This window comes from Gambusia affinis, linkage group LG17 (genome assembly GCF_019740435.1).
Source record: "Gambusia affinis linkage group LG17, SWU_Gaff_1.0, whole genome shotgun sequence".
NCBI classification, from domain to species: Eukaryota; Metazoa; Chordata; class Actinopteri; order Cyprinodontiformes; family Poeciliidae; genus Gambusia; species Gambusia affinis.
Genome location: NC_057884.1, coordinates 12942800 through 12957454, shown reverse-complemented (window position 1 = coordinate 12957454; position 14655 = coordinate 12942800). Strand labels below are relative to the sequence as shown.

The 14655-nt window shown below is 41.5% G+C and overlaps 1 protein-coding gene across 2 annotated transcripts in view; it reads right to left on the bottom strand.

Annotated features, from left to right (window-relative positions):
* Positions 1 to 3036: 3036 nt before the first annotated feature.
* ric1 (RIC1 homolog, RAB6A GEF complex partner 1) overlaps positions 3037 to 14655 on the bottom strand; it is a 28391-nt gene continuing 16772 nt past the window's right edge. For both annotated transcript variants that reach the window (XM_044096247.1, XM_044096248.1), the window contains exons 9-27: positions 14263 to 14407; positions 14123 to 14171; positions 13532 to 13705; positions 13232 to 13438; positions 13002 to 13040; positions 11161 to 11271; positions 10995 to 11084; positions 10742 to 10902; positions 9820 to 9958; positions 9617 to 9733; positions 9135 to 9542; positions 7939 to 8250; positions 7648 to 7806; positions 7152 to 7288; positions 6783 to 7063; positions 6481 to 6693; positions 6205 to 6382; positions 5916 to 6104; positions 3037 to 5125 (exon numbers count right to left, since the gene is read on the bottom strand). In XM_044096247.1, coding sequence (XP_043952182.1) covers positions 4810 to 5125; positions 5916 to 6104; positions 6205 to 6382; positions 6481 to 6693; positions 6783 to 7063; positions 7152 to 7288; positions 7648 to 7806; positions 7939 to 8250; positions 9135 to 9542; positions 9617 to 9733; positions 9820 to 9958; positions 10742 to 10902; positions 10995 to 11084; positions 11161 to 11271; positions 13002 to 13040; positions 13232 to 13438; positions 13532 to 13705; positions 14123 to 14171; positions 14263 to 14407 — 3425 coding nt within the window. In that variant the 3' untranslated portion in view covers positions 3037 to 4809. The remainder of the gene's footprint in view (positions 5126 to 5915; positions 6105 to 6204; positions 6383 to 6480; positions 6694 to 6782; positions 7064 to 7151; positions 7289 to 7647; positions 7807 to 7938; positions 8251 to 9134; positions 9543 to 9616; positions 9734 to 9819; positions 9959 to 10741; positions 10903 to 10994; positions 11085 to 11160; positions 11272 to 13001; positions 13041 to 13231; positions 13439 to 13531; positions 13706 to 14122; positions 14172 to 14262; positions 14408 to 14655) is intronic.

Sequence of the window (14655 nt, the reverse complement as noted above, 5' to 3'; positions counted from 1 at the left end):
CTTCATTTGCGAATCTTAAATCCTGTCGTTAATTTAAAGTAACCTGCTGTGACCGGACCATAATTAAGCTCTGAGGACATAAGGTGTGTGTGTGAATGTACAACAAAAATCCACGGGTGCTGCTAAAGAAAGCCTGTACGATGTTTGGTGTTTAAGTTGTTTCTGTTTCCATCTAAATGTGGAGGATCATCTGTCTGAACAACAACCCAGCTATTAACAGCCGCTTTGACCTTGAGACACAGTGATCAACACCGTTAGTTATTGAACCTGTTCTACATTAAATGTTAATGTTTAGCTGATGATTTTGTAGCGCTATAAACTAAATGATGTGAATCTCCTGAGTCGTGCATTCAGAGAGATTCTGCACTGATCTGTTGCCTCCACCTTCAGTGTAACTGAGGCGGATTCAAATTGAAACTTTGGGAAATGCGATTTATTTTTGTTCATTTAGCTGCATTCAAGAAGAATAGATGGCAGGACAGAAAAAGGAGGCCTTACGTTTTCTGCTTTCAAAGGATGCACAGAAAACTTTAGAGATTCTAGTTGGTTTGCCAATTTTGGAGATTAAAATCTCTCCCCTAGGTTCATGTTGAAGTTGTTTTTATACTTCTTCCTGCAACGCATAATATTCTGCAGCAGATGGAGTTTATTCTATTAATTGAGGAATTGATACATACAACAAATTAATACATTTTGATGGTTTATAGAAACGTAATGAGATGTGCTTGAAAGTTTTACCCAGCTGCTCTGGAACAGCTAAAGCTCTGTTCTACCCCTCATCATAACAAAGTCCTGAAACTTACTAACAAACTTACCTAAATTCATTATCAGTACTTCAGTTTTTTTGTTTAAAGATTTCATGTTGCATTTGAAGTCTTTTTTTAAATTTTTTATTTTTTTTGCTGTGACCTGATAGCACAAAGTAATTATTCTGTTAATTCCAAAAACAGGAAGTGGGTGCACAAGCTTGGGTTTATTTTGAGGCATTTTTTTCAAGGATTGCAGACACCCTACTAATATTTGGACGAATCTCCTGTGTTTTACCACTATCATTTGGCTCAATTTTGTCTGCATTCTTGCTTACTATTCTTGGCTGAAATAGGTAAAGTCTACGATTTTCTGGCTTTCAAGTAAATCTGCTGCTATTCAGATGATAAACAAGGAATCGCCGCGTATCCATTCCAGAAGCATTGACGTAAGTTTGGGATGATTTTCAAGCTGCAACATGGAGCTTTGCCCAATTTTCAATGATCTAACCCAAACTGTCCTCTTCAGATGAAGGGGAATTGGCTGAAAGAAAGTGGAAGCTTCTGGAATGCCATTGTATTTGTCTAAAGTTGAAGTTGAACATTAGCATAGAAAAAGACAAGAAAGATCCTGTTTCAAAGGCTCCTTTCTTTGCACCATCATCCTAAACACACATTGAAACTGATTTCATGCCCCACACAGGTAGAGGTAATGCCGTTTTAAACGAGGTTCACTATTTCATACGAGTATTGAAAAGGCATTCAAACATTAGTTGTATGTTGTGTAATCAGGTCACGTTGTGGGAAAAGCAAGCTAAAATAGACAATTAAAATAACCAAATGAGGTTGATTTGTTAACGTTGGTGTTGTCCTCTGATGAGTCAGAAACAGCTTCTGATATTTGACGTCTTGGGTAACATTACAACTTTCTCCTTGTGACCATCTATTGCGTTTAAATTAGACGCCAGATGTGATGTAGGTGGACTTAGACGGCAAACGTGGACTAACTTAATGAATAGTTTTAAGTCCATGTGCAGTATTAAAGAAAAAACATCTACTGAAAAATATTTTTCTAGACCTAGTTGAGATTTCTGTAAACATATTCAGAGGTCCAGAGTATTTCAAGATGTTTTGATATTAAATACGAGAATGTTGGACATGAAAGTTGTGAGATGACTCCTCCTCCTGTGCTGCTGATGCTCCCACTGTTTGACCACAGCTGCCCACAAGCCTTGTGCAAGACGAATAAAAAGGTTTCCCTGAGAAATTGAGCTTTAAAATTAGAGCCGATGAGGTAATAAAACCGACCAAGCACGGAGTCTGTGTGTGTTGTATTCTGCACAACCTCTCACTTGGATGTAGCTTCATTGTCATCGTGTCTATATCGGGTTGAGAAATCAACTGTACTCACTGAAATGTCTTAATGTCACTGATTTCAAGGTGTTTTTTTGCTACCTAAACTGTTTGCTCATGTTTGGTTTTTTTTCTTATAAATGTTCTGAATGTTAACAGGACGATGGGTCTTTTTCATCACCAATAAGACAAATGTTAGTCTCATCAGTCAGCGGTGATGTTGTTTTGTGGGACTGATCCGGTTTACTGGGTTTCTATCTGTTGAGAAGAGGAGATTTTACAATATGCAAAATGGTTGAACTAAAGTAGCACTTGTACAGAAATTAAAATGCTTCTAACTTTGTTTGCTTGTGTTTTTATTTTAGTATGGTGGCTGGTAGTGAAAAGGTTCTGGGTGAAAGCGCCCTGCGTGGAATCTGCATGTCCCTGAAAAATGTAGAAATGTATAATGTGTGACCGTCAGCAGCTTAGGCACTGCAATGTGTGTGAAATGTTGGGTTTTATCCATACAACAGACTGACCAATCAGGATCTTGTGTTTTAAGCCACAAAACACAATAAAAAAAAAAAATGTAAAAAATCAAAGGATTAATTTTACTACTTGTTATATAGAGAATTATAAATTCTGGTCATATTTGAGCTGGCAGTTCTGCCTTATGCTGAACCCCAAGTTAGAACAGAGTTTAATTATTTGTGGGACCTAAATATAAGACATTAATATGTTGAAACTCAGACTTTTACTACAAATGCAGAAAAAAAAAATCTAGAAATATAAATTTGGAATTTGTTATGAAAAGATCTTCAGGGATCCAGGTCTCTATTTTTACACATTTGGAGACTGATGAGCAATGTTCAATGTTCCCTAAAATTTTTGTCCCTTTTGTCTTGGTCACGTATCCAAGTAGAGCACGTCGAGTCGAGTTCAACAAGACAAAACATTCATTTTAAAAATAATTTATTGGTCTGTATGTACACGGGAAAAAACATAGTAGAAAACTGAACAATGAGTAGAAAAGACAAAATGTACAAGAGAGTCGTCTTTACACTGCATTCAGGAAGTCTGCCGCCCCAGAGGCAAAATGTCCCTCAGAGCAAACAGGCAATACTTTTAAACTGTACACAGCAGGGAGGAAGCCACGGCCGACTGTCCACCCCGTCACCCTGCAGCAAAGGGGAAAAAAAAACAACCATAAAACATCTGCAATATTCATTTCCGTAGGAAACCGTCTTGGATTCTGTCAGCATCAGTTTCGAGTGGCGTTGGTTCAGGTGAATGGGTTCGAGGTTCGGTTCCCTCTGCATAACGACTGTCGAGTTTCAACAGAAGGCCTCTGGACGTTGGAGTCTTTGGTTCGTCGAGTTTTACTGTCTTCAAGTGCGATAAAGGTCGCAGCGTAGTGTGGCTGTGGAGGTTGGGCCCGCCGGGCCTGGATTCAAATTCACCGCCACACTTTTCTGACAATGGGAGATTTTTACAAACAAACCGCTGACAATTTCAACACAAGCAAACCTACAGACTGTTTTGGTCTACGCTAAAGAGAAAACACAAGGAGGTGGAGAAAGTAAAAACATAAAGCTTAAGTAACATTTCAAACGCATTGCACATTATAATACTGCCGAAACCCTTTTAGTGCCTGTGGTTGACAGCCAACGCACCAGTCTGATTATTTAAGCTCATTCTCAGTCATAAAAACAAACCTCCACTCTGCTATAATGCCAATAAATAAACCGCAATAATGAGGACTAATACCATAAAATCAGTTCCAAGTGATCACAGCCGCCCATCATGTTAATACGTAACGAACACGGGGAGAGCAGCAAACTCACTGCACCGCTGGAGAGGATGAGTCAGATCGGTTCCCTTTAGTTTACACTGATGCCTCACTGTTAACACTGCAGAGGGATTTACCACAAACTGATCGAAACAGAGCAAACAAAGCAGCTTTAAGAGCACGTCAGTGACTGGATGAATGAGGATTATTATTATTATTATTACTAAAAGCTAATTTGGGTTTTTCTTTATGCCCAGTTTGCTTGTATGAAAGTTTGAGAAAACAGCCAACAGAGTTCAGGGAAGTCAGGATTCTGGTACCTTTAACAGGACAACACTGATTCCCTTCTGAGACAATACTACACACCAGACCTACGCAGAACTCTTTTTCACAAGGGAAACTCCAGAGTGATAGTTGGTAGAAAAATAATCTGCTGGTCCAGTTATTTAAAAAGGTATGAAAATATCGTAAAATGATGAGGTATGGAAGGATGAAAGTCCTCGTGCTGCAAGCTCAGACACATCTCATGGTTTCTGAGCAAAGCTTTGTTCTGCAGTTTGCTAAGTAATGTAGCATGATGCTCAAACTCTTTGAATTTACTGGAATGAAAGAAGAAAAAAAAAGCCTGGTGCTTTTCTGTGCTGCCCTGCAGCTTCCAAACACCTCCAGAAGGAGTAAAAACTGACATAGCTGACCTTTTTCCACACAGGACATTTTGGTGAAATGCTAGAGAATGTCAGGGCCAGCTGGTAGCTCAGTACGCCTTGAATAAAAGGGCGGATTTAAAGATAGAATAATACTGACTGAAGTATGAATCTGGAGGGAGAGGAACTTTCTGTGCGCAGTCGTGCTGATGCAAAATCTAATTCCAGTCAGCAGCTGCTGCTGCTTCCTCAGTCTAAAATTCACAGGTTGGAGTCCCAGGATCGGTCCTGGCGTTCAGGACAAGGTGCAGTCATAGTTTCCCTCCTCCTCTCTCTGCTCCTCCGTTTGTTCAGGCGGAGAGTCTTCAGGCGGAGGGCGGGAAAAAACTCCGGCGGGTTCGAGCGCGGGCAGCGCCAGGCCGAGCGGCGCCGGCCCCCCTCTGCTGTCCTCGGGCCGCGGTGCAGAGACTCCGCCGGGGCCTTCAGAGGCGGCCAGCTTGCAGCTTTGGCTGGCAGGCTGGAACGCCTCGGGCTGCACCTGCTCCGCCGTCGAGTCCAGCAGCTGCTGCAGCTGCGGCTGGATCAGGTTGAGAAACGGTTTGTACCCCAGGCTGGAGAGTGGAGAGCGACGGGTTAGTGAGACAAAACAGGAACGGGATATCTACAGGTTTCAGCAAGTCAAATTTAAGGCTTTTTAATGCCACTTTGAATGACACTTAAGACAGAAAAGGCTATAAATACAGGGGATGATCAGGGGAACGTACTACAACATAATCAAACATAAGAAGAACTGTGAATCTGGCTTTGAGGCAATGAAGATGTTTTTTCCTAATGGAAAAAATAAAATACATTAAATAATCCTACCGTGAAAAAAAAAATTAAGACCTGTGATTAATATATTTACAGGCATTGAATACCCTCTCTAGTTTGATTATGCACATGTACAAGTTTAATTTTAATTAATTCCTTTACTCCAAGTTTTTACAGGAACCATGGATTTTGTTTGAACATGCCCAAAGAAAGACACCATGTTTTTCTAAACTGTACTTGCAAAGCTGGCTGCAAAATTAGGAGTGCAAGGAACTTTAACTATAATAATTAAATTTGTAGTTGTCTCCATTAAATTATTTATAATTAATATCAGCACTTCTTGGAATAAATTCCCAGAAAATACGAATACAAATAGTTTATTACAGAATAGTATAACATTATTAAATACAGCACTAACTCTATATGACGCCTTAGCAAATATAACTTTTCTTCCTCTTTACAGTTATACCCTAATTTGTGTTAAAACTCCTCAAAATACTCTGAAGATTGTAGTTGTGATGTGTCTGAATGTGAAATATGTAACTTGTAATGACTAAATCTACGAGGTGCGGCCGCTGCATGAACACCCACCAGTCAGTGGAGGCCCAGGCATCAATGGCCAACAAGCCGTTTCGGAGGCTCTGTGAAGTCTCTGGAGGAACCTCTGGGCAGTCCAGGAAGCTGATCACCTGCTTGATGACGTTTGCGTCCCGCAAGATCAGGCCAATCACAACGCACCACTCCAAACAGCCCGCCTCCAAGAACACGTGGAGGAGGTACCTAAGGGACGGATGTCAAAACGAAGCTTCTGGTTTAAATCCCGTAAACGTTTTAACTAGAAACAAAAAATAGAAATGAGACAAAAATCTGAACTTCTCACCTGAGCTGCACCTGTGACTTGTGTGGGCCTTTGTTGGCCAACTCCATGGAGATGTGCTCCAGCTCGGTCTGACTCAAGCTCAAAGTGGAGGAGTTCTCGTCGACCATGGTCCAGTCGCCGTCCACCACTGAGCTGGTCTCCGTGAGGTCTGTAGCCGAGCCGACGCTGTACTCCTCCACTGAACACAGAGACACACATGAACAGTCTGTGCCTGAGGGTTTTTTTTTGTTGTTTTTTTTTTTTTTTTTTTAAAAAGCAGGCTGAAAAGATTTTTACCTTTGTTAGTTAGCAGCGACAGGAAGGCGTCATGCGTCTGCGGTGAGTTTTGGTTGGAGTGAGCAGACGAGGCTGTGTCCATGTCTTTGGTGCTCTGCTCCAGCCCGTCCATCCAGGTGTGGTTGGCGGTCGCGGTGGAAGGCGGGGCTGTGTCCATGTCGCTGTTCAGCAGACTGTCTGCAGACTGAGACTTCAGCAGCTGCGTGCTCAGCACTTTGAGGAACGAGGAAAAAAACAAACAAAAAAAAACATCAACAGGAGCAAGAGGAAGCTAAACGTAGCTACATTTCCTGTCTGCTCACCGCTGCGACAGCGTCCGTTCTTCAGAGGGGAGCTGAGGCTTCCCACGGGGATGACGGGGAAGGGCCACAGAAAATCTTTGTGGAGCTTCTTCAGAGCCGAAACAAAGTCGTCGACCCGCGCCACGCGGTTTCTCTCGCGGCACAACCAGCCGATGAGCTCGAAGCCCAGCTGGGCAGAAAAGCACCCGAGGTCACGGAGACGCACTTGCTCCAGGAGGTGGCGGGCGTGGCGCCACAGCATCATGTCGATGTACATGTTCTCTGCACACTCCACGTCCCGACTGAGAGCAGACACCACAGAAGTGACAACAGCTGGATGGTAAAAGGTAAACATCTGCTACTAAGCTAACACCCAGACTGGGTCCGTACCCTTTAGCAGACGATCCACTGGGCATGCTGAAGGTCTTCTGCAGGTTGAACTTTCCCGTAGAGATGGAATCTGCAGACTGAGACAAGCTGATGCTGCGGTTTCTGAAGAACTCAAAGCCGCCGGTTGAACTGGGTTCCTGAAGAAACAATCATGCTGTCTACTTTATTTCCATGTCCATCTTTATAAAGACATGATTCTTATCGTCATAAATAGTTAAAACAGTAAGGAGAAGGAAGGATTTTCACATGAGTTATGAATTTGAAACACAAATTATCTGAATATTTTATCTGGGTTCATACAGCTTTCCCACAGTTAAATTCAAGCATTTAAGGATTTCCAGGACTCCTGTAAACACTGTTTTATGTTTTCAGATGTACATCATCCGAAATTTTGGTAAAAACAAACTAAAAGAACCACCCAAACAAAAAAAACAACAATAAAAAAACAGTACAATTAAAGAAAACTTTAATATTATATCTGATTAAATTGTCTGACCTGAGTTGATGGCGTTGGGGGCGGAGACTCCATCTCTCCTGAGCCAATGGCTTTGAGGAACCGGATCATGTGCCGACACAGGTCCCACTTGCCTTGCTCCAGAGCCGTGTTGAAGAGAAGAGTGGCGTGCTGCCGACTCACAGCTGGAACCTCCATGTTCTGCAGGTGACAAGAGAGAGCAAACATAAAAAAAAGAGTTCTATTTCATCCGCGATTCACAGAACCGTGATTACATACTAACTTTCGTTTTAGTCTAAGTGGGATTGGTTTTGTTGTTCTCCTCTTTCTTACCTGCAAGATGATGAGGTAGGAAGCTGCTGTGTCCAGATCCTGAGCCATGAGGCATTCCTCGAACAGGTCTTTGGGGTTTCCCACGGCTGCAAACAGGTAGTTCCACAGAGCGTATTCGGTCTTCCGGGCACAGTGGACGATGGTCTGAAGGAAGAGGGGGAACTCCGTAATGAACTTGGCCACGGTGGGAAGCAGAGGGTCGGGAATGGGCTCCCGTGAGGTTGCCTCTTCTTCCAGCACCACGTGAACCATCAGCTCCAGGACGTGAGGAAAGTAGGGGAGGGCGGCACATGACTGAGCCAGCATCAAAGCCTAGGAGTTGAGGGGGAAAAATTACATTTTAAAAATGAGTCCTGGTAAAAAATAATCCCTTATTCAACACTTTGCTTCATACAGACTGGCTGGCTTGTGCAAGCTTGTTGTATTGGTGGGCATTCATTGTATCGTTCATCCTTCATCGAGATAAATTTCTTATCATAATAAGAATTTTGGTTTATCCTCGTCACAATAAATTTCCATTAATGATGTTTAAAATCCCCCAAAACTGTCCGTATTGTCGGGACTGATTATTTTTCTACCTTCACCGTTCTTTGTTTAACGAGCGCATCAATAAATTAGAATCACACTTCTTTATGAGACTGCTGTCCTAAAGAACTATAATACAAATGATATATTTTCTAGATCAGTATTTGTGTGTATGGGGTTGTAGTTGCTGTGTCATGTACTCACAGCCATTCAGTTATTTAATAAAAAAAAAAGAAGTAATAAATACGTTTTACTTAACTATGTTCACATCGCCTACCCCTAGTTCGACACTGGGAAGCTTACCGGAAATTCCCTGCACTCTAAATAACCATTCCTACCTGCAAAGAAAGACGTGTTAAGCTGAATGAGGCAGCTATTAATGTTAATTTAATATTTGGGAGCCAGTACAGACTGAACGACTTCGTTCACTTCCTCCATTGCTATTGCTAAAAGTACAGTCAGACTACATTTCAATAACGGCGCAGAAATCAATGTCATCGCTCACAACTTCTCCTTCTGTTCACAAGAGAAATTCTACAAGAGAAATCCAAGTCAATGGGAGAAAACCCGAAATGAGATTTGAATTGAGCGAATTTGCGTAGGAAGGCGATAGTCAGGCTAGAGTTTTCCCATGCAGCGGTCCAATCAGAATCAAGTAAAAACAAACAAACCTGTTCGCCCAGGTTGCGAACCAGCAGCTGCCTCAGGATGTGGTGGAGGTAGATCTGGGAGGTTCTCTCTACTGTGCAATAAGGAAACAGCGCCTCCAGTGGCTCAGAGGACCCCTGCAGTCCGTCGTACAGTACGGTCTCATTGGTCGCCCCCAGCACCAGGGCGTCCTCAAACAGCACCGCCAGTGGATAGATGTTGATGTGGAAGGGCAGCATTATGCGTCTGGAGAGGAACGAGTGCGGCTTCCGGTGGTCCCTGGGGAACAGCGGCAGCCAAACTTTCATTCCCGCCTCCCCACAGGACAACCAAAGGGCCTCCAGCAGGTGGCGCTTTTTCTTGTTGGATCGACAGGTGGTCCACACGTTCTCCACGCACTGAGCCAGCACCACCGGGGGACAGAACGGTAGCTACAAGACAAAAAGAAAAAACGGTTAGGATTGTATTCAGTGAAAAATAAAAACAGAGAGAAGTTTGTACTCACCAGCTTCTTGTTGACGGCAGGCGTCTCTTTGTCTCGTACCTGTGGCCCCGATCGGTCCCTCTGCAGCATGATTAACTGGCCAGCCAGATTCAACATGATGCTTTCTGCCATGCAGGCCTGACATGGAAACACACACAAACACACAGATTATAATACCTCTGGTCCCAGCTCAGTGAGCGTGGGTTTTAATGGGTCGTTGTTACCTGCTGCGGTGCTTTCAAAGAGATGCCAGTCTCCGTGCGCACCGATGTGAGCGTGACTGAGACCACGAGAGCTGGATGAGGGATGTAGCGAGACATGGACACCTCCTGCAGCAGCTCCACGCTAACAGATGGAGCTGGACTGGAAGAACAAAAACACATTTTGAAGGTTATGAGGGGTGTTTTTTGAATTTGGCTTACATTTAGTCATTTTTAAACAAAAAAGAAAGCAACAACAAAAATATTATGCAATGGTTGATAGTGACACTGGTTTTCCTCAAGATTCTACAACGGGTTCTTTCCCACATTGATTTAACTTGGCAATATAGAAATAAAATCGGCTGTGATTTGATTGATAAGATAATGTTTAACACAAAACCGACTTTCCTTGAAATTTCTATTTAAGTGGCTTTTAGAGTCTAGAGGGCAACATAAGCTATGGTGAGCCAGAGATCGACACATGGTTTACATGATAGACCATAGTGCTAATGTTACTTAATAAAATATGCAACAACAAAAAATAAAAAATACCAAAAGTACTTTGTTTTTTGTTTAAAATAACAAAGTGCTTATTATCTTCATAAAAAACAGAAGTCAAGAAATAAACATCTGTAATTATTTGTTTCACCAGAGGGTGGAGGCAATGTCTTTAGCCAGATGAAAAGGCATAGAAATCATGAGATCTGGTTTTATATCAAATGTTCTTACTTCAGCTTCTTCAGCTATACAGTATCACAGGATGGGATTGATCTGACAGTTTAGACCAAAAAGAGAAATTGGTGCACAAATGGCCAAAAAACAAAGGAGTATTGATTTAAAATTTTAGTTTCGGCTCATCAGGAACATTTTGTCCAGAAAATGATCCAACCATAAAGTAATTTGATGAGATTATGACTAAAAGAAGATGTAGTTCAGAGAGTAATACCTGTCATTCCTCTTCTCTATGCTATAGAGGCAGATTGAGCAGTCGGCTCTGAACAGGATGACCATATTTCTGAAGACGTTGAGCAGCAGCGTGTCAGAGTGGAGCTTGGTCACCGAGGCGAAGGCGTTGTCCAGATTAGACGATCGCTGATAGAGCCTCAACTAGATAGATGAATCAGTCACCGTAACGAGACAAAAAGAACTTCAGACACAGAACTGACGAGAAATAATGAGGCCAATTCTGCCACTGTCACCTGCTCTTGCTGGTCTGTGAAATTGTAGCATGCCACCACAACAAAGTCTTTCCACCAGGCGAGACCTCCTGTCACAGTCATGTTCTGCTCCTGCAAATGAACAGTTATTTTCATCTCATCTCACAAGTTTTGTTTATTATACAAAATGGGATGAGTGTCTGCTTACCTGAGTGATGTTCCCAAACAGCTTCCATTTCCTCGTGAATAGGGAGTAGTGTGCAAAGCCCCGCCTGCCTGCGACAGCCATGCATTGTCCTGCTGTGTCTATGGCTGCAAACTGCAGACACACAAACACACAACAGTAAAACATTAAAAAGTGTAGAAAAAAAATTAGGGATGCACCGATTTCAATTTTCTGACTGATTGCAGATGATCAATCTTAAAAAAGCCTGACCTGCCGATTCTCGCTGATAATTATTATTTTTTTGTCTGAAATATTGCTAAATACAGCAAGAAAGTTGCTGAGTTGGCAACAGTGGAGTGACTATGCTCTGCAAATGTCAGTATACTCTCTCTCACAGCAAAGAAATAAAAGTCAGTGGTTGATTTTTAGATTTTTGCAGAGGTAAATAATATTAGCTTCACATGCAAGTATCAGCCAATAACCGATACTGGGGCCGATTTATTGGTGAACCTCCCTAGAAGAAATGCCATAAAAACCTTTTAAATTTATCTTATTGGGACTAAAAACACAAATGTGTTTCTCAAATTTTTTTTTGAATGCCACACAATTTTATTCAGCTTTCCTCACAGGTTTGAAGATACAGAGATTTTATCCCACATTATTCTTTCCAAAATAGATCCAGCCCAATAAGTCTGTGAACATCTTTTTCACATCTTAGTGTGCAATACTCTGCACATAATACTGTTATCTGTTGCAAGATTGTAATAATAACTGTTCTCCTTCAATGCAATCACTTTTAAAGTTGATAAAACAATCTAAAGAGATTTAATTAAGAGAATATTTCAAGTCAGCACACTGCTGTGTAAATGCACTGCAAGAGCTATAAATCATATTGAAATCTAGCTTATCAAAAAATTAATGTCCCTGTCAAACAAATTAAATTACTGTAATTTCCGGACTATAGAGCGCACCTGATTATAAGCCGCACCCCCTACATTTTTAAAGGAGACACATTTTGTACATACATAAGCTGCACCAGTGTATAAGCCGCATGTGCCTACATTGAAACATGAGATGTTTACAAAGAAAGACGGTACACAGAAAGTGTTTTTAAAGTTTTAATAATATGCCTTAGCTTTTCTTTCTGAACAGCAGCAATATAGCAAAATAACACTAACAACACTATGTTATTTAACCTTATGTTTAAATAACATAAGGAAACCATGGAAGTCTTCTTCCTCAGTGTCTGTTTTCTTCTTTATCGGCCAGCTCGATTGCTTTTAACTTGAAAGCTGCATCATATGCATTTCTTCTTGCATTCTCCATGATGAGGGTCTGTTCAAGCTAATTTTATTCATGCACAAAGCACGATATTACATTAGTCTTCCTCTACAGATATATTCCAGTTGTCTCACGCTTACCTTTTCTGCTCCAGCGCCCCTACTGGTCGTTAGAAAAAATTCATAAATAAGCCGCATCGTTGTATAAGCCGCAGGGTCGAAAGCGAGACAAAAGTCATGGCTTATAGTCCGGAAATTACGGTAAATGGATATTGTTCAGATGTGTTCAAGGAAGCTAATGAAGAAAGAATACATCTAACTCCACCAAGGAGGAACAAAAAGGATCAACATTCTGAAATCATAAAGTCAGACTTTAAAACAGTGAGCTTTAACACAATATAAAAGTCTAAAGGTGTGCACTGGTTGACTTCTAATATTTATATTTTTCCTTCAGCAATGTTTACTGAACAATTTCACAGCCAACATGAAATGGAAACAAATTAATCTAGTTCTAGTTTAAGGGAATTTTGAAATCAACTGCACACATTTCTGTTATCCGGAATTGATGGAAAAGCAAACACGCACAAACACACACTCACTCACCCGTATTGGCCAGTTGCTCTCAAGGTATGTGCTGTGAATCTAAAGAAGAAACAAAAAGACACTGAACTAAACTTCATACTGAGTGGAGCTAATTTAAAAGCTGGTGAGGCAGAAAAACACTAATTACATTCAGTTGGAAAGAACATAATATAACATGATCTAATCTGATGTTTCAGAACAATTTAACATGCTTGCTTGGATCCTGCTTGCTGGTACATTCATACACTCACCTGGACCACATGCCAGTGCTTGTGTCCCAGTAAAGTGCTGAGTCCCTGAGAAAGAGAGGAGTCTGGGTTGGGTGGGTGATGCAGCGGGCTGCCGTCCCGTGGGTGCAGGTTTGTGTGTGCGTCAGAAGTGCTGTGGATTTGTGTGGGGTCCCCACAGGTCAGGTAGAGGCGGTCTTCTCCGTGGAGTAACACCTGCTCCTGGTTACTCTGTACGGTCGACGAAGGAGCAAAGAAAGCATGAATGTTTAATGTGACCGTGTGTTTGTGTGAGGGGGCGCTGCGGACAGGTTCTACTCTCACCGTGCAGGGGTTGACTGTGAGCGCGCTCTTAATAAAGTGGAACTGCAGTATCCCAGCCTGCAGAGAAGGGTGAGGAGGAGAAATCATCTCCACGTCCTGCTCTTCACTCTCCTGCTTTCTCCTCTCCTGTCTGCTTGGGATCACCCACAGGTGGTAGCCTTCTGCTCCCCAGCTCTGGTGAACAGCACATTATCCATGTTAGCAACACAGAGGAAAAAAAACAAAACAAAAAAAAAACCTTAACGAGCAAAAGAAGTGATTGTGTCAGACTGTCATGTAAGCTAAATATGAAGACTTCCTTATTTTCTTTTGAACGTCGCCTGGTTTAATTACTGCAAAGTCAAAACTTTGCAGAACCACATATTGCTGCAATTACAGTTTTTTTTTTAGTGGGAGAGGTTTATAAATATTGTCTGAATGTGAATTTTTAAATTGTGAAACAAATGTATTTTAGTGTGCCTTCTGAAAATAGCACATTAAAGTACATTACAGTTTTCAGTTGTAAATAATTCACTACCCACAGCAATACTCAGATGTAAAAATAAATTGCATCTCATTTTTATAAAAAGCAGCATGTAGAGAGTCACATACCATAGAGCTTATTTTAAGTGGGTCCTTCTTGGTGCCATCAGAATGATGCCTGAGGAGATAATATACAAAACAAAATGCGAAGATATGAAAACTTTCACCAAAAAAACTCAAAACAAAGCAGAACTCTGCATCCAACTCACGCAAAGTCCTCTCCCAAAGTGCAGATGAGATGCGCTCCGAAGACACTCCACAACGACAGACCGCCACACTCCCAGGTTACCATGACAACACTGTAGTCAGGTGACCAGCAAATTAGCTTGACGCCGCCGGTCTTGTTATAGATGTCTAAATGGCAAAAAGATTCAGAAAATGTATTTGCAGGATTACTGTAAAAAAAACTGCAGTGAAACATTCTCAGTATTTCCATCTTATTTATTTTTGTTTGCTATTTCAGATTTATATCAAGAAACTTGAAATGTGTTAATTAGCCACTCAACTTTGGAAGGTTTACAAGGAACATTAAAACAAATGAATGAAATCTTAAGCAGAAGCACACCGAAGTGTTTTGAAGATAATATGCACTATTTGTTTTA